The sequence below is a fragment of the Ambystoma mexicanum genome, chromosome 3q, assembly GCF_040938575.1.
Source record: "Ambystoma mexicanum isolate Mex_15411 chromosome 3q, UKY_AmexF1_1, whole genome shotgun sequence".
Classification (NCBI taxonomy): domain Eukaryota; kingdom Metazoa; phylum Chordata; class Amphibia; order Caudata; family Ambystomatidae; genus Ambystoma; species Ambystoma mexicanum.
In genome coordinates this window covers 248211660-248234452 of record NC_090926.1, presented here as the reverse complement: position 1 = coordinate 248234452, position 22793 = coordinate 248211660, and the positions used below count along the sequence as shown (strand labels likewise).

General features: G+C 46.2%; 1 protein-coding gene across 3 annotated transcripts in view; it reads left to right on the top strand.

Annotated features, from left to right (window-relative positions):
• Positions 1 to 22793, top strand: part of RACGAP1 (Rac GTPase activating protein 1) — a 176102-nt gene that overhangs the window by 70166 nt on the left and 83143 nt on the right. For all 3 annotated transcript variants that reach the window (XM_069653668.1, XM_069653669.1, XM_069653670.1), the window contains exons 6-7: positions 557 to 610; positions 931 to 1008. In XM_069653668.1, the coding sequence (XP_069509769.1) occupies positions 557 to 610; positions 931 to 1008 (132 nt within the window). The remainder of the gene's footprint in view (positions 1 to 556; positions 611 to 930; positions 1009 to 22793) is intronic.

The window sequence follows — 22793 nt, the reverse complement described above, 5'->3', positions numbered from 1 at the left end:
TTGATCTTTCTGTATTTTTGCTTACAGGTTTTTGGCGCGTTATAAATAAAATACCAGTAGTTATTGACCAGGCTATGATTGGTTGACAGGAGGTCAATAATCTCCATGTGCAAATAGTAGATTGAGAGAGATCTTTCAGTCACAAAGAGCCTTTGTTCAATTTGTCTGCTGGCATGCAGCATTTGGCAACAGCTGTTCTGCAATGCACCTTGTGTGTGCCTTCAGTGATTCGCCCTGGATTTGAAAAGGGTGGGGTTTATTCAGATATTTCCACTTTGTGGGGGCTGGGATAGTATGGGTCTTCATTTTTATTGCATAATCCTCGTTTTGGGAACAAATTTTAATGTCATTTTTTTTGGTAAACATTTCTTTGAGGGGTGGGTTTCTTTGAAATGCAGACTACTGCATACGATGAAGATTGCCTTCTGTGGTTACAAACGATGGTGTCGGAATTGTCTCTTGTGGTGTATGCTTGGATCTGTGATCAGTTTTGATGGTTCTAGGGCGTTCCCCCTCATGTTAACGTTCGTATTAAAGTTGTTCTGATCTTTTAAAGGACTGGGATTCATCGCTGGTGAGGACTGTCCGGTTAAAGAAGCGAGAAAAGAGAGTATGTATAATTATCCCTTAATCATGAAATTGGGAGTATCTGTACATCACTGTTCGCACAGTAGCCATATTTTCAAGCTGCTGAACGGTTCTCAGTTTTGCACACTTATGGTGACTTGACGTCACAGACTGGTGTGCACAGTGCACATTTTTCACAAAACAGTGCATGCCTGGTGCTTTATAGTTGGCCTGCAGCTACCTGCAAAATGGCGTAGTACTTGAACAATGAGCGTCTAGCAAGGCCCTCTCTGGCAGCCAATGTGGCATCTTTTGGAGAGGATGAGCCTTGAATCTGATATTGTTGTATGTTTAACTCTTTAGCGTTCCTCCAGACAGCACACAGAGGGTCCACCAGCACCTGCCAAAAAGACACGATCCATTGGGGCATCAGCTGAACAGGTAAAAGCATATATGTATCTGCAGTCTTGTTTTGACTTAAATGTGTGTTAGGAAAGTTTCTTTTTGCTGCTTTCCAACCCCCACAGGCACCGCCCCCCAACCTCTTTGGGACATCCTACATTTAACTATTGTTTTGAACCTTTCCTCACTTTAGAGGTAAGTGAAGCCTTTTTGCTTAAGTCCATCTGTTTTGGGGGGCGGCGGGGGGGCAGGAGAACTCGCTTCTCCATAGTAACATTGTTTGTTTTTATCTGCACACATTACTTCCTGTGAAGTGTGATACATAGTGTCTGACTTTGTTTTTGGTAACTTTGTTGTTACTTGCATGTGTCTATGATGGGCTGGTGGCTGCAAATGCTGGTTTTCCTTTTTATTATCTCATGCACTTTTGTATTTTTCCACTTAATGCCGGAGTACAATATACTATAAAATGGCTCTACCACTAGATCTTTCCCTGTCCTTTTGGCCATTTAGTTCGATCTTTTCTGCCCTGGAGTGGGTGGATTTTTCATATATTGTAAGAGCTTTCCTGGGGAAAGTTCCAGGTTTCGTCTGTCTGTGGGTGTGTCTGTGTGGACTCCCTCCCCATTCATGCCAGTTTGTTGCTGGGTAGATGCAGTGGCCATATGCTGGACATGATTGGACAGACTATGCTGAGTTTGAATGATGCAGATGCTTGCCATTGCTGGGCTGGAGGCAACTAGGCACAGGTTTTGGATAAGAGGAGGGGCTGCTGCAGCCATTCTTCAGATCAGTGCATCAATACCCCTACAAAGAAAAGCAACCCTAAGGAAGACCCGGACCTTCTCTCTGAAAGCTTGCAAGTAGCGCTTTCTTCACTTGCAAAACACTATTTCACTGCAGATCACGCTTAGAAACCAGTCTCCGGTATTAAGCGTGTTTATAAAAGAACAATTATACTATTATTATTGTATTCTTTTCTCCTGAAGACCTTAATCTGTGCTTGGGCCCAATGACCGGTTGCAACAACCAGTCACAACCTTTGCTTGAAGATCAATCCATTGAAGCGCTCAGAGTCCCGGAATCATCCTGCGGGCTAGCCCACCACCTGCAGATCCTCAGCTTATGCACCCAGAATAGTTTCCCTCAATTGCAGCTCTTGCTTTAAAGAGGGACCTTGCAGGACTGGTTTTCTCATTTACCCCACGATGGCCATCTCTGATAACTGCCTGCATGGCATCCTGGGAGTCCTTGAGGTCATCGGCTGAGTGATGGTCCAGGGGTTTGTGTGTCCTGAGTGTCCAGCCATCCAGTGTCCAGAACTGGTCCAACCAAGCCTGCAACCGCAAACTAGCCAGAGCCAAAAACCCATTGCCTGAAGTGACCTCTGAACCCGGTGGCCCTGGGCTTCCTCAACAGAATCCATGCACAAATCCAGGAGGTCCAGCGATATTCGGAACTCCTACAGATGGACCCTGAGTGAATCAGCGTACAGTGTGTTACCTACCTATTTTGCCCCACACCTATCTTTCGTACAGTGTTTATCTCCTTTCTTCTGAACCTATTAGTTCTCAAAGTATTGATGACTTGCATGGCTTTTATTCACTTGCTTTATATATCTTGAAACCCTCTAACTGTATTTAAAAGTAATGTGTTAGGCAAATGTGTTGTGTGTTAATTTCCTGTGGTTTTTCCTTGATGTTTGTAAGACCTAAATAAATAACTGTATTTGTATACATTCTGCCTAGAGTGCTCTCTTTGTGCTTAACTGAACACTCCGGTATAAGCCTTGCTGTTCAGTCACACTACCCGGATAGTTTGGCTAGATATTAGTGTTTGTCCCGGTTTATCAGAATAGGGTTGCCTCTCTGACTCTGTCCATAGAGCTGATTCTGAAAATCCATCATAAGAGTGCAAGGTAATTAAGCATTGTGTTACAAGTTAGTGATGCAGGTGGGGTGTTGGTGTGTGGTCATAGAAACCATGCAAGGCACGCCCCAAAGATCCCTTTTGATCTCCTTAAGGAAATGCCTTCCCTTTAAAAAAATAGTGGATTGAAGCAGTAAGACCACTGTGAGTAGCCTGCATTTTCCAGCATGTCTTAGCCTCCATTTAAACTTCTGGATAGATTCAGTTTGTTTAGAGTACGGTGTGGGGCTGCTTGGTTCTCCCAGGACTGCAGCATCACACAATGTTCTACCAAAAATGTGCCTTAATATGGCGACTGAGATTCCACTAAAATACAAATGTCAAGGGCGTTAAGTTTACAAGAATGTGCACTTGCCTAGGGCATTTGAACATGTATGCCATAAAGATTTCACAAGTCATTTCCCAATAGGATGATTGCAAAAGCTGAGACAGTCGTTGATTGAGAGTTCCAGGGTTTGAAATTAAGATTCGAGGAGCAGGAGCAAAGACCAACTCCTGGGTGTACGGTTTTGCTCGGTAGGCACGAGCGATCAGTGTGGAACCAGGAGCGAGTACACTGCAAATCTAACGTCCACATGAGACACTTGCCCATTATGTATGATCCATTCTGTTTCAATTTTGTTTGAATACGTTATTTACATTCTCAGTCAGTCAAAGTTAATGTCACATGTATGTTTGTAAGGCACAAGTTTGCCTGGGGAGCTAAAAGTAGCTCCTGGTAACTGTTCTTTGCTACTGTAGTCCGCGGCCTTGTCAAAAATGAATGTTCTTGGCAGAAATGTGAACTGCTTTATAAGATGGGCCCCTGTTCTCCAGCTACACCCATTCCTGATCTTCTACCTGCTCCCCACATGCCTCCCTTCCCAATGTGGATTTAGCTCTTCAAGAATGAAGTGACTTGTTAGATCACCAGGGTTGGAGAAACTGGAGGTCATGCTAGCCAATACACAAATGAGGGCAGGCCAATCCATGATCCTTCCCTGTGCGTGCACTCCACCCACCCATCTTTCTCTGCGTTAACCGAACAAGAGCATCCACATACTGCTACAAGAGTTTTCACTCGCCTAATTTCTGTGATGCTGCTTTAGTGTCTATGCCCCACTCCCTATAGAGTTTAGAGGTTTTATCCAGCTGGGTGCATTGGATTTGAATTGACTGTAGAAGCTTATCTTTCATTTTTGGGTACTAGAGAAGTTTGGGTCCTTCACTTAAAGAAAGATTACATTCAAGTGGATTGTGTCCTCCGACGTATTCCTCCTCTTTGATAATTAGCTTTCCAGCTTCAGCTGCTTTCTCGACAGAGGGCACTATGCAGTAGCATCGATGACTCCATGTTCGAGGGCCTCCGTCCAATCGTCAACATCTCTGCTGTACATGTAGTGCGCACAGCGCCTGTTGGCTTCTGTTCCGTTTTTTCATGTCAGCTTTCGATTAGAGAGAAATTACTTCACGCTTCGGTTCATTAAAAAAAAGCGTCTTCACCGTTGATGCCCAAGATGGGCTTTAAGAAATGTCAGGATTGTGGGTCGAAGATGTCCATCACCAACCCCGTGTTTGCCTGTGGTGCCCCAGCACGGAACATCGTACGAAGGAGTGCAAATCCTGTCAGGCGATGACTGACAAGGCTCTGAGAGAGCGTAGAGGTAAACTGGCAGTGGGTAGAATTCCTAAGACCCCTTCTTTTCCATGAGTCAAGAGATTCTCCTCGTCCAAAAAGATCCAAGAAATCTCGATCCAGAAGTCGTTTGCACCATTCTTCATCCAAGACGTCAAAGAAAAGATGTCCTAGGTCTCCTGCTTCCGCGAGTGACTCTTCACGCGAGAGAATCACTAACAAAATCCGACTGCCCCGCTAAATGGGAAGAGTTTCGGAGGGAAATGATGAAAATCTTCCAGAGAAGCCCCTACTCCCTCGAAAAAATGGAAGAAAGACCATGTCCCGGTCGCTCTGTAAGCGCCTGAGGTTAGGGCTCATCGCATTTTGCAGATGGTCACCAAATTTCAGAGTGCCCAGCGTCTTCCGGCCTTTATGATTTTATTTATTTTTTTGCCCAGCCTCATGGCATCTTGCAATTTACTGGTGCCAGAGGCTCATGTGAGACTGAGATCCCTGCAATTCTCAGTCAGGATTTCAGACCGCCTTAAGGTTCCAAGCAGTCGCTCAGGACCTTCTTTGGTGGGCTTGCAAGGACAACCTTGTTTTTTGACAGCCATAGCCGGAGATAACATTAGGTCAGACGCCTCACTTGCAGGGTGGGGAGCCCATGCCAACCATCTGACAATCGGCGGTCGTTGGTCTCTAGGCCCTATTGGAGTCCAAACTACACATCAATCGTCTTGAGCTGAGAGGAATCAGACTTGTGTTGAAGGCTTTTGTGCCATCTGTGCGGGGAAAGAATGTCCTGATGACAGACAACACAGTGGCCATGCACTACCTCGACAAGAGAGGTGTAGTGGTAACTACCACTGTGTAGAGAGGCAATGCAGCTTTGGCTGGGCAATACAAGAAGGAATCTCTCTAGCAGCATTTTACCTAGCCGGAGAGGAGAACATGGTGGCGGATGCCCTGAGCAGGCAGAGCAGTCTACCACAAGTGGGAACTTGCTTGGGAAGTCCTTCAAGAGATTTTCACACATTGGGGACTCCTCAAGTGAATCGGTTTGTGACCAGTGTCAACCCAAGTGCAAGCTATTATGCTCCAGGGAATTTCCAACTTGAGGGGCCATAGGAGACAAGTTCATGGTGGATGGAGTTTCCACTTCTGTAAGAGTTTCCTCCCATGCCCCGTCATTCCTCACGTGATCAGGAGGTTGCAAAACTTTGGGAATTCTGTGATCCTAATTGCCCCGGATTGGGCCAGGAGGACGTGGTAGCTGGACCTTCTGGGCATGTCCATCTGCCCTCCGATACGTCTTCCACAGAAAGAGGACCTTCTCTCGTTAGAGGAGGGTTGGGTTCTCCATCGAGCCTTCACCCATGGTTTTTGAGAGGCTGAGATACAAGGATTGGGACCTTCTGGACGACCTAATGGAGATGTTGCTTTCGGCCAGAAGGCCTGCAACAAAATCCTTATACCGCTGTCGTTGGTACAAGTTCAGCAGCTGGTTTAAGGATATGAATGTGGATCCAGTTCAGTGTGATACACCTACAGCGTTATCTTTTCTACCTCACTTAGCAAATCTGGGGCTCCAGATCACAACAGTGGATTTTCAAGCACTCATCAGAGGGAACATCATAGTAAAAAAAAAAAATCCCTTTAATCATTCAGTTTCTTAAATCATTGTTTCTTCAAGGACTCACTAATGTGTTTCATCCTACTTCCTTTCAGGTCCCTGTTTGGGATTTAAATCTTGTATTCAAATTCTTAACGTGCATCCCCTTTGAACCCATGCATTCATGTCCAGACTATAGCACTAAAAACTGTCTTGCTAGTCGCAATCACATCTGCCCGAGGGTGAGCGAATTGCAGGTATCGTCTTCTAAACCTCCCATATACAGTCTTCCATAAAGATAAGGTGATTCTTAAAGTAAGACCTCGTGTTTCTGCCAAAAATAGCCTGACTTCGATTTGTCACAAAAGACCAACTTTCTATCCCCCTCCTCATCCCGGAAAGGTGGAGGAGGAGAGGTCACATAGACTGTATCCTAGGAGGGCTCACAGTTTTTACACCTTGCAAATGTCAAATATTTGCTAGGAAAACCAATTATTTATCAGATATACAGGCCATAAATTGAGTTTAGCAATAACAAAACAAACTCTAGCCTGATATATAATTCTGTCTATCCAAGAATACTACAGATTGGCTGGTCAAGATCCCCCAGAGGACATAAGGGCTCACTCAACCAGGGGCATGGCTACTTCTTCCGCTCTTCAGAGAGGAGTACCAACTAAAGACATTTTGTCTACCATACACCCATCCTTGGACACTTATACTCAAGAGGGAGTTTTTGGGAAAGCTGTCTTGCACTCTGTCCATGATAACTGCTAAGGACAGATCTAAATTCTTTTCCCACATCCAAGAATGTTACTCCTTTGGGAGGCTATCAAAAATGAGGAATATGTGGGAGGACAATCCAATCGAAAGAAGGTTACCAGGGGTAAGTAACTTGTTGTTCTCTTCTAACAGCCCAAAACAAGGTGACTAGTTTGAGGAACCCCTTCCAGTTCGGTGACAATCACTAGCATTTCAGGAGGCGCATGTTTGCGTAAAACATCCTGAGCTTTGGCCCTGGCGTAGGCCCCGTGATAGTTTGCTTGTTCTGAATCTTTCACCAGCCTTAATCAAATCCTACACATCCGATGACCCTAAACCTGTCTGCGTGGTGTTGGGTAAGAATTGGTGCAGTCACACTGTGAGACTACCCGAGACTTAACTGTTGGGTATTCGATAACCCACCTTTTGGTATAGGTCTGTACTACACAAGTTGGTAGGCTTGGCTGCTCAGTCACACTATCTCAAAAGGTTGGTAAATGTGAGCTGTAGAGCTGTGTAAATTAAATCCCTGAATACAAGTAATACTTACACTCAAGGTTTCAGCTATAAATATTTATTTCACATCAGTTTTAATAAAGCATTCTTTAGAAAGGCAACTGTTTTTAAATGTCAAGCAAATGTTTGAATTTCTTTTCAAAATCAAGAAAGTTGGTTAATACTTGTTGGAGATGCTACATTTTATGTTTTTTTATTTATTTTTTTGCTTTTATCAATTTTATGATTTTGCAAAATCGTTTTCCTCCTTACTCTTCATTTCCGTGTTCTTTTTTGGTTTTCGTTTCGTCACCATTGCCTTAGGCGGCCGAGTTTGCTGTTAGAAGTTCAATCTCCTTTTTTTTTTTTCGCATTCGTCCAAGGCGGCTTTTAATATTTTTGCCGTTGCTAGGGACCATGAAGTCCTTGAACCACTCATTAAACGGGACCACCACACTTCTTCGTCGTACTGAGAGAACGGTTCCAGTACGGGGCCGAGAAATGCTCTTCTCCATTTGATGGTCTTTGGGCAGTTTAAGAGGAGATGTTTCACTGAATCCTTTTCTGATTGAGTTTTATACAGACGACAGTGGTTTGTAGCAGAGGGGCCCCTTATGGCCCGGACTTCATTGGTTGGCAGTAAGTTTAGCCTTGCCCTAAGAAGGGTTGAGCGTAGAGCGCTGTCCGGAAATCTTTTGATTATTTCTGACGTTGCGTCCAATTTTTTTCAGTTGGGAAGACAGGTGTTTTTTTAGCAATTGTTCAATCCAGTCTTCTTGGTCCATTTTCTTTTTTACTTTGGTTGGGTTTTGGATCAGTGTCGCTTCAGTGCATGCGATGTTGTCCAGGCTAGATCTTTGTTTGTTTGGTTGCCCAAGTGGTCAGCATCTTGCAGCGGTTGTTGTTCAGTTCTGTGTTTATCAGATTGTATAGCGGAGGAGATTCAGGCATAAGTATTTTCCTGAAGAGTGACATTTCTCCTGCCTCTTTTGCTGCTTTCAGGGATCGGAGGCCCAGTTCTCGTCTGATGCCTGCGATTGATGTCGAGTTCGGAAATTGGAGGACTTTCTGCCAGAAGTACCCCTCCAGTTTTTTCCCATATTTACGTTGGAATAGTGGACAGGGCTTCTCCGTAAACCAGGCAGGGGACCACTTTTCCTTTATAGAATTTCAGGACCGGTAACAAAGAAAATCTTCCATACTTCCTGTCGATGATCCGAGCCTGGGTTGTTGGCTTTCGTATTTTTTCCCACAGTTGTTTCTGCATTGCAGCTTCTGATTTGGTGCTGTCAATCATCACACCGAGGTATTTAAAGTGTTTGATGACCTCCAGGGCTGCTTTTTTGATGTGCCAACTCGGTTTTTTTTGTTTGGCTTCTTTCCAGGTGGTTTTTCCATTATCAAGATTTTCGTTTTTTCCTTGTTTATCTCCAGATTATTTGCTGATATGTAGGAGGCCAGGTTATCCAGTTGTCTTTGGAGACCTATTTCTGTCTGGTCAAGGAGGATAATGTCATCAGCATAAAGGAGTCGAGCTAGTGGTGTTTGGCCAATTTCTGGTGGAAAAGATCTTATTTGATTTGCACTTTCTTTGTAGTCCCCTAGAAAAGAGATGAACAGGGCCGAGGCCAAAGGGCATCCCTGCTTGACCCCTCGGAATGTTGGTATGACTTCAGAGAGTAAGCCTTGATGGTTCAGTTTAACTCTCATAGAGGTTCCTGTGTGGAGAGCTTTGATGGGTTCTAGTATTGCAGTCGGGCAGTTCCAAAAGGACAATTTGGACCATAGCATCTCTGTCGACTAGGTCAAAAGCCTGGGTAAGGTCTATGAAGGCTAAGCAGATCTTCCCAGACCCTTCCATGAGTTTGCTCTTCAGGATACTGAGGATCAGGATGTTCACTTGAGTTCCGCCGTTTTTCATAAAGCCAGCTTGGAAAGGGTCATTGCATTCAGCCGATTTTAGCCCAAGTTTGGAAACTCCTTTGTAGAAACAAACCATAGATCTTTCCGATGGTATCCAGCAAAGCTATTGGGCGGTAATTTACAGGAGCCGACCTGTCTCCTTTCTTGTATATGGGGGCGACCACTGAGGTGGACCATGAAACTGGAATTGATCTGGACATGGTAGCTTGACTGATGAAGGAGGCTCATTCTAACGGATGGGTTTTAAGTCGATGTTGGTAATTCTGTCGGGACCTGGAGCTCTTGACGGTTTTAGCCTTTTTATTGCTGACAGAATGTCTTCAGTGTCAGAGAAGTCCTCCCAAACGGTAAGATCCGAATGGGTGCCTGTAGTAAGAGAATTCGCCTTGGGGAGCTTGAAAATGGAAGAGAAGTGAGTTGTCCAGGCTTCCTCTGCGACAGTTTGATGTTGAGGAGTGTTTTTTTTTTTTTATCAATTGCCAAAATGCTCCCGAGTTTTTGTCTACCAATTTCCTTAGCATTTCTTCGGCATCTTGTTGGTATAAGGCTGATCTATGGAATCTTAGCCAGGACTTGTAGCTTTTTTGCTCTTCCAAGTAGATTTTCACTGCGTCGGTTGTTTTTAAATTTGTCGCGTGTCTCTTCGATTTCCGCAGTTCTCACCTTTTGATTACCAACTCCAAGTTGTACTCGTGCAAATGGTCGACTGAAAACCCTGCTTTTTTTTGTGTTTTTGAGTAATATGGAATTAGCAGAGGTTGGTAATCTGCTAGATGGATTAAGGGCCCAGTTTCCCTGTACTGTTGTCTTTCGTAGTTTCTCGTCAGTTCTCTGATCCTTTCAGTCGTAAGTCTGAGTCGGTTTCCTTGAGCAGTAGGTTTCCGGGGCTTCCGACAGGAAAGCTCTTGTGTTGTACTCCGAAGGCCAGCTGACTTTCAGAATGTTATGGTCGCTGGCGGAGGTCCGCAGTATTTCGAATGAGGCAATCCGGGCTAACATGCTCTCAGATGTAATCGATGGTTCCCTTTTGCGCGCCTCTTTCCCACGTCGGGATGAGGTTTGCTGGGAGGAGGGCTTCCTCAATGTTATAAAGGTTCCTGGTGTTCATTAGGGTTTGCCATTTCTCCCCTTGAGACTCGGCCTTAATTTTTTCTCTCTGGTGGATGGTTTTTTGTCCATTTTTTGGGCACATCGCGTTTAAATCGCCACTTATTATAATATGCGCTTCTTCTTGAGCTGCTAGGATTCCATCGATCTATGTTTCGATGATTTTAAGAAATTTCTCGTCGGTAATAGACTGCGGGTTCCAATACGTGGTGATTATGGCCAGCCATTGGGGCGCCTTCTGTTTTTTCTTTTTTCTGTCTTTGATTCAGAAGAGGGAGCCCATTCCACTAGCACTGCTAGGTGGTTTTGAGTAGCGGATAGTCGTCTCTTGATTGACAGACCCACTCCATTCCGGACTGCAACCAAAAGACCGGAAGACGGGCGTCCCAGTCGGCCTTTGGTGGCAGGCGAAACCATGACTGAGAAGCCATTGATTCCTGGTTTATCTAGGAGCCATGTTACTTGCAGCGTTATAATATCGTATTCCGCAAGGTTGACTTCACCTGGTCTTGTAAGGTGGCTGAATCCTCTTGTGTTCCACGACATCATTGTGATACCAGAGCGGTCTTGAGTCTGTGTGTTGTGAGGCTGCTGAAGTTGAAAGTTGGATCGTTTCTCTGTTTGGCAGACTCACTGATGTTGTTTGCTATTTTTTCATTGAGGACTTTGGCGCTCTGGGCAGCCACGCTAGTAGTTTTTTGATGGGAGCGAATGATGACGAAATATTTGAGGATTCTGGCGGAGACCTCTCGCTCGTCTCTTCATTTAAGTTTACATTCTTGTCGTTTGATGTTTTAGGTAATCGATATGGAACTGAGCTTGGGTTCCTTTCTTCTTTCCCTCCCCGCGGAGTGTTGGGTTGCTTTTCTTTTGGAGCCCGTGTCCTCTTTGCCGAAGTCATGGGAGGAAGCCGTCTGGTGGCTTGTAGGTTTAACGTGATCGTGGGTGCTCCCGTTTGTTTCCATTACATGTTGATTTTGAGTGGACCGCGAGTTCAACGTGTGATTGGTTTCTTTTTCTGCTGAACTTTGGTTTCTTTTTCTGCTGAACTTTGGTTTCTTTTTCTGCTGAACTTGACCATTCTGTGATGGTGTACCCACGTTTGCGGAGGTCACTGGCGTCGTCTCTTGAGTCCCTCCTCACCGCGTGAGCTTTGACGTGAAGAAAGGCTTTAGCCCTGTGTCCTTTGTGGTAAGGTTCCACTAGTATTAATTCTCCTGTTGTCAAATGTTTGAAGTTTTTGGTGAGTTTCAGAATTTTTAGGATAGTGCCTCTGTTCCAGGTTATTGCTTCTGAGTTTTGTGGAATCTGTTCTATCTTGAAAATAATAGACGGAGTCGAGTTTTGCTGAGGCCTGTGGATTTTTGAGGAGAATTTTAGTCTGTTAGCACTGCTTTGCTTTTTCGGGCTATAGCGTCTTCTTGGACTGTCCAGACTTCTTCTCCTTCTTTGCTTTTGGTACTCTTAATCCTTTGGTTTCTTTTTGTCGATTTTGTGGTGGTGAGGGAAGGTTTCCCGTTGCTTGCGGGCCTCTCGGGTGTCTGGGGTTGACGGCTTGGGCCTCTTCCTTGCGTGGGACACTCTGTCGTCTGCATTTTTTCGGGAGAGAAGAGAAGAGCTTGTTACTTTTATTTGGCGTTGTTTGCTTGCCAAAGTGCCAGTTCTGTGGTTCGACAACGCTCGGCGGGGATAAGTGGATGGTTAAGTTCATGAGGTTTTCACCTCTCATAAAGTCCTCTGCTGTGATTGGGGACTTTCTTGGATTTACCAGGTTGAAGTTTTCTTCTTGAGGAACACTGGATGGTACTGGTCTCAAAGGTTCATTTTCCTTAGGTTCTTTCGTTTTAGGCCTGACTGAGGGGTCCGTTTGGAGGAACTGGCGTTTTGAATCCTTACGTTCACAATGCTGTGTGGTTTTGTCTGTCTGTAAAGACGTCTTTACTGTCTCCACCCTCTTTGAAGCCGTTAGTACTCCATCCAAGGTCTTCCTCTGGTTCTGGGCGTCAAGTTGCTTGAGGGGTTGCCCTTTTGATTGTAAGAGGGGGGTAGTGGACCCCCTTAAACCATTTTCCATCAGAGGTAGGTCAGTTCGGACCGGGAGAGCAGGGAGGAACAGGCTCTTTTTTTTGTTTGGTCTGAAGATCGGGGGAATTGACGAAAAGCAACTTTTTAGCCGCCGCTCGTTGGTCGGATGTCAACTGTTAGCCAAATCGAAAGGCAGTTTCTGTTTGGGACCCTTGATCTTTGGAATCTTTGATCTCAATGGTTCTCTGGCTTGACTGCTTTGGTGTTAGGGTTGATCTAGTGGACGTAAGCAAAATTTTGTTGAACAGTTCGGAGTCCAGTTTTTCTTTTGCTGCGATATACCCTTCCAGATAGATCAATTTCGTATGAGTCATTGCAAGCAAGGTTGTTTGATCTTTGAGTGAGTCACTTATTGCCTCGTATAGTTTGCCGAACGGGGCAAGAGCGATGGTAATTGCAGACATTAGGGTTGCTATATCTAGTCGTTTAGGAGGTGAGTCTGAGTTTCATCTTGCTGTCGCTCACCTGGTTTACTTTTTCTTTTTGGTGTCGCTAGGGGCGGTGTCCAGGGGGAGGGGTTTTGCTCCCCACTCTTTTTCTTTTCCCTCCTTCTTGAGTCCTTGGTGATTGGAGATAAGTTCACTTGTTGTGGTGAGAGGCTTAAAGGGGAACTGGTCTGGTTTCCCTCTGCGATTCCCTGGATTAAGGACGCGGAGGGGACTTCTGCTTGTGATTGAAGTGCTCTCGCCCTCTCGGCTTGTCCCATGTTAGACGAGATAAATTGCGGCAGCAACGGCAGTGTAGGAGTTGGTAATGGCAAGGAGTTCTGTATGGGGAGGTTAGGAGAGGCGTGTCCCCGGTCTTTACAGTTAATGTAATCCGTAGAGTTAGTAGGAGATGGTACGTTTTCGGGGGCTGGTGGGGTTACGGGCGCAAAAGCGTCAGATTTCCCGTACCTGAACACGGAAGACTAAGAGGGCATTTTTCTTTGTTGTGATCGCTGAATTCTGTTAAAGCAGGCAGGCTTTGATTTGGACCTGTTGGGTGCTCGAAGGTAACTTCTAGTATCTCTGCGTCCGTTAGTTCTTTTAGGACGTCATATTTTCTTTTCCCTTGGCTCACGAAGTATTCCTTCAGGGAATTGCATATCACTGTTTTAGACAAGGTCTTCCGAGCAGATGGGTTTTTTTTTGTTGTTGTTATTATGGGCATTTTGTTGGGTAGTTATTGTTTTTTTTTGGTGCTGCTGAGTGGGATGCCTTTGGTCCAGATCTTGATTTATAATTTTTTTTTCTTTGGTGGGGGAGTCACAGAAAGCGAAGTGGAGGACTCCGTAATGTCCAATTCTACAATACAGTTGTCTATTTGCACACGACTCCGAGAGCGGAGCCCGAGGCTTTCGCCTTTCCGACGTTGTCGGCTTGTTTTCTTCTGAGAGCCGCTTGGCTCTGCCTTCACTTGGAGGCGGGGAGGCGTCTTCGGAGGTGTGGATTAAAGCCTCAGACTGCCTTTGCTCCGATGAAGATCCTTGCATCTCCGCTCCTTCCGGCAACACAAGCACAGAGGTAAAGTCCGAGCCCGGGACTCTGACCGGGACCTCCGCAGCGTCGACAGCGGACCACGAGCACCCGCTGTCGTCAGTGGAGAAACGGTGAGTGGAGGTCGGGTCGTGGCTAGCACGTCGTGCACTTGAAGCAGCCCGTGAGCAGACCCGGCGGGACAACTCGAACCGGCAGGCGAGTCCCTCGCAGTCTGCCCTACGGCAGCCTGCACTGGGGGCGAGCCGGGAGTTTGAACTGCCTCGAGTTGCTCCGGCTGTGATAACGCGTTCACTGCTGGGGTCGGGGCACCGCTCGGTGTAGCTTCGCTCTCCGTCGGGGTATCCGAGTTGGTAAAAGCGTCCATGTCCGAGACAGCCTGACCAGATGAGAACTGGGGAGAGGGGGTTGAGGCCCCCGCACAGACGATCGATATTGCTGCTGATGAAAGCGCGTTAGCTGTGGCTGTGCTAGTAACACCCTTAGGATCTTTGGTAAGGGACAGAATCGGAGGAATGCATCCACGAGAACCTGAGGTCGCTCGGTCGAGGGGCCCCTGTTTGGCTCTGCTCTGGGATACGCTGGCACTCCGCATCCATCGCCGATCGTCGTCCTGGTCTGACGGGGGTTTCAGTTCCATGGTTGGAGGTCTGCCCCACGGACTGCCACAGACTGCAGCTACTCAACTCTGCTGCCAATTCCGCTAATACATTTCTCCTACACCCTGAAGTGACTTCAATAACAAGGATAGTATTGCATCAATATCACACCAATGTACTTTTCAGATTCTGAATTTCAGGAAGGAAGTGTTAATGAAAACGGAAGGTTGGAACAGTTTCTCATAATGTGAGGACAAATTAATCATCCAATGAAATCTAGGTAAGCCTTTCCCAGCAGTAACAATATTCAACAAGCTACAACCTATGGAGGGACAAGCAATGCCAAAGTCAATGGATTCTGTAGGGTGCCAGAGTAGCCAGTCATTTGGATCAAGTCTATAGTTCTGATTTACTTCTTGGATAAAGTCTTTCACAAAGCCGGATTGTTCACAGAAAATCACTGAAGACACACAAGCTGTTAGGCCTGTGCAAAGAAAAGTTGGAATCAACTCAGTTAAGCAAGTGAAAATCTAAAGTGAGACAGCACGACTTAAGAGAAGGTAAGTACCCCCAAGCCCAAACAGTACATCTGGTTGGAAGAAAAGTGGTCCAACTGGATTCTGTTGTGCTACAGTCAAGCAGACCCTGGTTCCTGAACCTCAGTCAAGGGGACACGAGGGAGGACGTCTAAGGGCTCCTGCAGCAGTACTCTGGGAAAGTCGTCGGCATCTATGTGCTCTCTTCGATTCAGCAGCACTTTGCGGTTTCATCGCTTCGCAAACAGCACTGATGCAAAATAAATCTCTGGTTGGACTTTCTTTGCTCCCTTAGTCCTCGACTCTGGTGAGGGGACTCTGGATCAGGACTTCCTGCTTCTGGAGTGTCCATAAGAGGCTCCTGGAGCTTTGACCAGATTTGTTTGCAGGAAACGCACTCGGTTATGGACACTCGAACCCTGCCATTGGGATTCTGCAGCAACAGAGAGGCACAGCAAGTCAGGGATTGCGCCAAGTGGAGTTCACCCAAGGGTAGGTTGGTCCCACTAACCCAAGGGAAGAAGTTTGTCCCTTTCGGAGCTTGTCTGTCGATTCGAAAAATGTCAGCACAACAGCAGGGCTTCACCGGTACTTCGAGGTCCAGGAAGTTGCAGCAGGCTTCTCTTCACGATTTCTGCTTCGGATGTTTCCTCTGCCTCTAGTCCGGGTGGGGGGGCTTTTTGACAAAATGAACACCCATGGGTGCTGTACTGCAGCAGAGAGTTCAGCCTGTGGTAGAAAAGCACAATGATGGTAAAAAGTAAACCACTGCCACCAGCCATTTTAAAGTAGTGAGGGTTACAAAAAATGTTACATGAGAAAGTAGGATGAGGGGCTACTAGGTAACCCCCAAGCACTCCACATAAGATGGTGTGTGCTGGACCTACAAAGAGAAAAATGTAAGTAAGATCAATTTCACCTTACTATTCTTGGGAACAGTAGTTCACCCAAGAAAACATATTTAAACCGTAAGAGAAATCCAAAGGACTTCCCAGTGACACTGCACTGAAGGTGCTGGGTGTCACTATACAAAAAAGCAGATGCCTATGGTGTTTTGTCAGACTACAAACAGTGAAAGCATAAAATCCAACTCAGGGGTTGGGGGGATGGGGGGCACACATGAGTGAGAAATGGCCCACTCACTCAGGAGTTAAAATTAAAAAGTCCTAGTCCAGCAAAAGAGCTGTGGGTCTCTAAGGTGGGAGGACATTAGCACAGAAATGAAAATTCTCCCTAACAGGGCGCTACTGAACATTGGACGCCGATGACACTTTGCCTGCAGTACATTTGCACTTCACAGGGCCACATATGCTCCGCTTAGCTGCACTGCCCGGCAGTCCTAGCATGTGCTCCCTGGCTGTCCCCTCCCACCTTCTTGGAAAGACTAAGATTGGCTAGTGGGCATACCGGGCAGGAGTGGAGACTTTCTGCAATGGTTGTGTGGATTGTGTGGGCCAGCAACAGCTGCCCTTACCACCCCATCTTCTACACTTTTCCCCTTCCACCCAAAATCAGGTACATCTGGTAATGGGGAGAGTGCAGAAAGCAGGCAAAATGTACTCTGTGCACCCCCTGTACTTGCACCAGTCCGCAGCCACCACAGTTGTTGCTAAGAGCTGCGTCTTGGGTTAGTGAGTCAAATAAAAGCTCTTCACATGCTTGGGAGCTAGCAGGGTGCATGGATCTAGAGCTCATGCTGTACCTGTGTGCCCCACCTATACTGGTTTAGGAGGGAAAACCCCAATGGCTTTGCACAGACTGTACTTGTACCAGTGTGCGAGGGAAGCTTGCACCAATCCAGTTTGCGACAGAAATGTACCCATTCGAGTGAAGTGTGCCTAGACACTTACAATCAGTTTCTATTCCAAAACTGCGTACATTTGTGAGGGAAACCTATACTGGCCCTGGCATGCTGTGCGAGTACCTGTTTACACAGGATGTGCACTGACCCTTTCCATGTTGTTCCAGATTGTTAGGGAAGCATGCAGTGACCCTCCACATACTGTGTCTGAGGGAAGCTGGTCGTCTCCTACCCATGCTGTCCATGTTCCCATATGTTAGTGAAGTATGCAATAAACTTGTCCATGATGTACCCGGACCCACTTGCAAGGAAGCATGCCCTGCCTTTGTGTGTCTATAAATGTACTTTTTTGTGATGGTCGCTTGCATTGGCTTTTTTGTGAGGCAACTTTCACTTGACCATGCTGATCCATTTGTTTGAGAAGTTTGCTCTTGTATAAATTCTGTAACAGCTTGAGATGGAATGCTGCACTATCCCCTTCCATGCCTTATGTATAGTTGGTTGCTAGGGAAGCTTGTAGGGACCCTTACGTGCTGTATATATTTGTGGAAAGGGTGCACTGGCCCTGCCTATATGGTTTCTGATGGGTTTTGAGGAATGCTTTTGAGGAATGCTTGCAATAGCCTGGTCTATGTTGTACCTGTTTGATGAAAGCCTGTGCTGGTCCTGCTTATGCTGTGCCTGCTGTTTTGTTTGAGGGAAGCCTGCAGGTACTATGCATATAGTAACTATGTGCTGTATTTGTGAGAACATCTTGTAGTTTTGGAAACCTTGCTGCACTGTTGCCTAGACTAACTTATGGGTGCATGTAAGGGAATTTGGAGAATCTGCATCCTATGCTGTACCAGTTTGGTGCGTGACAGTAACTGGGAGTGTTGCTGGCCATGATGTATCCATGAGTGTGAGGGAAGCTTTCAATTTAACTCCCTATGCATTTTTCTTTGTACAAGGGCAACTTGCTCCGATACCCATAGTGTACCTTTCTTTTATCAGGGAATGTTCAACCACTGCTGCACATGTCGTCTTGTCTTTTCCGTGTGTGAATAGCGTGTGCTCAGTTTGAGACAGTACTGTTCCTGTTGTGAGTGTGGCACACATTCTTGAAACACTATTAAAATCTATATGCAGCAAACTGCCCAACAAATGTGGTCCTCGTAACACTTAGTTTGGGAGACATGCTGAAGGATACAGGGTTAGTAAAATTGGTAAAAACTTGACTGGTTCCCATACAATGCAAACAGTCCTTGCCCTGCTTTAGCATAGTATGCAGGGGTTAATATGTTACTCTGACATTGGATAGCTGCACATATGCATGCAACTCCTGGCCACAGATGCATTTCCCTTGCTTTTTGCTGCTCCTTTAAGGAAACAGATTAGTCTCTAAGACTACTCAGTACTGGGAGACTGTCTACCTTAGTGAATTCCCTGTTTTTTAACGCTGCACACCAACTTAAAGTGCTGCTAGGATATTTTATATCCTTATTACCTTTCCTTTTGTAACTTTGTGGTTATTTGCAATGTGTCCAGAATGGGGTGGTTGGAGTGATATTTATGTTTGTGACATTTTGCTTGTACCCTTTTGCGTTTTACCGCATAATGCCATAAAGATTACCATATACTTTAAAATGAAGTGCCACAAGAATTTCACTACTCCTTTGGCTGAGTGTAATGTGGCCTTCTACCTGCCCTTTCTGGTCCAGAATTGTCATACGGAAAGCCCTTTCCTGGTCAAAGTGGTGGGTCTGTGTGGCTTTATGTGGAGGTCTAGAACAGTCTGGGCCCAGTCCACATCTGGCAACTGTTTGTTGCTTGGCAGAATGTTGGCCATTGGATGCCCATTATTGGACAGTTCCTGCCAGTTTGAATGGTGCACAGCTTAACCATTGGTGGACCTGGTGGCGACTCCAAACCAAATCCTCGGAGGACTCATTCAGCTATTCAACAGATCATTGGATCCAAGACCCCTACATAGAAGTGCAGCACGCTGAAGTTAGCTGTCGCAGCTGACCAGCATTACATCCAGCCAAGTCCTGATGCCCTCCTCCTCTGTCCTGATCTCAAAGTCCCTTGTCCGTGCTTTGATAACTTGGCTGGTGGGAACAACCTGTCATGGCCCCCCTTCTCGGGGATACATCCATGCTGAGCCTTCAGAAGCGTCCCGGGACCTTTCAGTGGACTGACCAGGTTCCTCTCTGCAGCTCGCTCTCCTCGGAACTTGTGGATCTTCAAGATGTACAAAAAAAGTCTGCCCCTGCAGATTCAGCCTCCTACACTGAAGAGAAGCTGGAGAGGGCCTACTCCTTCGCTCTTGAAAGATCGCCCGTCGCCACCTGATTGTAACGGCTACTACCTAATCCCACCGTCTGTGTCCAGAGTTTACCTGTACCGTGAAGGTCTGAATCTCTTTATGCCAAGGGCGTCCAGCTGTCCAGTCTTCAGAACCATATCACCAGAGCCTGAAATGCACACTATCCAAACCCAATCCTGGTGGTTAAAGTGACCTCTGCACCCACGCCCGTCACTTTACAGATGTAATTGGGCTCAGTGGATTTAGGAATTACTGAACTGTTTCCTGTAATAATCGCGGGAGTCTGAAGCGGCTGTGTCTTGGCTATGTCTCGGTATGTGGCAGGACGACAGTGCGGCTTGACTCTATGGACTCTGTGGTTGGAAGGTCCTTTACTCTAATCCGCCACTACGGCGGCTGCAGCTGCGGGCGGCTGTGAGCTGCGGGTTGTTGACGGTGTGGTGACGGTGCGGACGGTGCTAGCAGTCCGGGAAAGCACAGGAGGTACGGGATACTCGGTGGAGCTTAGAGGCTCTGTAACGCCAAGGCTGAGGCAAGGCTGAGGCAACGAGGACCGAGTTCCAGTACGGAGAACAGGACGGAGGCAGCAGCCACAAGAGCCTACTGTGTGCCGAGACGAGGCGACGCCGGAGTATCACAAGTAGGTGGTAGAGCACTGGGCGACAGGAACGGAGTGGGTGCTGGTATTTCCGGTTCCCTGACCCGAGTACCCCAGTGTGCTGGCATACGTGACTGTCCACTGGGGTACTCTGTGGTTCCCTGCAGTACACACACACACACACCCCTCCCCCCCCCCCCCCCCGCCCCATGCCCACATCATTTATATTCCTCCGTGAGCTATCCACTAGTCATAACGTTGCCTGGGGCACGTGACTTATAGAGGTGGCTGGTCTGTTCAGGCACAGAATTGTGGTGACTGTTTTAGGGTAGTATAAATAGTAGGGTTCTAATTCAGTATTTTCCCACGGATCGAATTATCACGCTGAGGAAATGCAGCGAGGGGAAAAAAGCACCACAGTCAAATTATAACCTGCGGAAAGGCATGACGATGCCAGTGAACGATGGCAAGGAAAATAGAAAGGTAATAAAAGCAAAAAGAATCTTAACACAACGCCTGTGGCACAAGGAGCCATCACAGACTTTTTTGGAGTAAATTCACCACCGGAGATTAACTCAACAATCAATGAGGTAATGGCTGAGCCAGGGAACAAGGAGACTATCATACTAAATTCCTCAAATTATGAGGATATTGATAATAACTCATTACTTGACCTCTGCTTGAGTATCCAGAGAGGGATGGTAACGCAGAATCCAGCAAAGGCATCTAATAATTCTACTCACCATAAAGAAAGTAGTAATATAACACTTGAGGAAGCCAATCCTGTGTCTAGCTGTGGACGTCTCTCGGTATCTCCTAATCTAGCGATGGCCTCCATAGAAGATGATCCGGAGAAGGAAGATAACGAAGATTTAAATCCGTACACTAACAACACGGCCATTATGGAGCTCCAATCATCTGTAGCGTCATTACAATTTGCACTCAAAATACTGTTGCAGATGACTGGGAGCATACTGACAAATACGAATAATATTACGAGGGCACTAGAGCGGAAGGACTTCCCGCAGGATGAGTTAGAAGAGAACCTAGCGGATGCTATTCATACCATTGAGGAGATGAAAGAAGCAGAGGAGAGAATGGAAGAAGTGGCGGAAGATGCTATCCTGGACAAGGACCTGGAGGTCAATCCTCCTATAGAAAACCTTTCAGTAATAACTGTAGAGGATCTAGAAATCGTGCACAGCCCCGGGATCTTTCTTACGAGGAAACAACGAAGATTGGCCAAAAGGGCTTTGAAAAGCAAGAAAGTAGCAACGAATCCTATACCCTCCAGTGTAAGACCTAAAGCAGCTGCGGAAACACGTTCCAAAAAAGCCAGAAAAAGAAAGGCGAGAGCAGTAGCTCGAGCCGCAGAAGCTAAGGGGTCATTGGCCGATTGGTTAGTACCAGGAGAAAAATTTAAGGAGGCAGATCTAGTCGGCCTCTCTGATGAAGACACTGATCAAGATGATAGTATCACAGTCGACCCGGAGGATCAGATCGGCTCAGCTGGTACAGATAAAACACCAGAGCCGGTACGGCCCGTGCAAATTAGCACGGATGAGGAATGTAATGAGAATCGTATTTGCTACATTGAGAACCTCTACCCTAGTGGTAAAAATCCCTGGCTGGCAAGATCAGAATTCCTAACCCGACTACATTATATCCCACAGTTGAGAGTTTTGAAATCCGACGACTTCTTTTTCATCGAACCCTTGCAGGTCCCTAATCCACATGTTTCCGCCATCCACTGTACTTTCCTTGCCTCAGCTCAGTTGATTAGAAAATTTAAAAAAGAACTGATAACCGTAGATATTGCTATTGATGTAGATCCACAGGAGAGAGTCCTTACTGAAGAAACTAAGGATTACATGACCAAGGAGTTACAAACTCCATTGGACAAGATAGTGGTGCAAGATAATTTGGTCAGTCAAGAGGCACCAGAAAATACGGCGATGTCTGAAATACAACAAGCCCTCAAAACATTGCTGGAAGCTCTCCCGCGAATGACACAGAACCTCTGAAGCTTTTCCTTCGTTTCTTGGAACTGTCAGGGTTTTGCCCATCTTTTGAGATCAGAAGGGTCTATGGATTTATTGCTGAAGCATAGCTGTATATGTCTCCAGGAAACATGGGCATTGAACTCTCTATTATTGGACGGTTTTGTAGTACATCAGACATTTGCCAAAAGAGGGGATGAGGGTCGCCCTTATGGGGGACTTATTATAGGGGTGGTTAATACGATCAACTCGCGGAAGATCCTGGTCAATGCCACTGATTACCATCTGGCGGTTGAGGTTGACTATCCCAAGGATTATGGGCACAGTAGATTCTTACTGATTAACCTCTATAATCCCCTGGGAGCATTGATAAGGGAATCTCTACAAGAAGCCATCCATGAGTTATTGACTTTTTGGACTCAAAGACCTGGCAATCTAGCGGAAGTGGTGATGGGTGATTTTAATTGTCATATGAAGGATGATCAGTTGGTCGCCAAATACCCTGCCCTGAATGAAAAATGTCTAATGACCCATGACAAAAGAGAGAGTGAAGGGTTGGGGTGGCTACAATTCTTTGAGATATGGGATTTATCCATGATTAACGGTAGAACAATGGGTGATAGGCCGGGGAAACAGACTTGGTCTAATGGTATCTCATACAGCACCCTAGACTACATATTCATGTGTCCTGAAATGTTGCCTATAGTAAATGATATGAGAATCATACCCAATGAATGGAGTGACCATGCGGCTCTTGAGTGCTCCCTTCAACTTTTTCTCTCTCCCGCCATTAAGTGTAATATAGGCAATATACAAACCAATTGCACAGGCACTAGAATTATCTGGTCGGAGAGAAACATTAGATGGCTACGGAAGCACTCTTATATCAAGCCCAGGCTCCCCTTCCCCATTTTGAACAGCTGACCGTAAATGAAATAGAAGAATGGATCCTGGAATTTTCAGGACTACATGCGACCTCAAGGAAAAACGT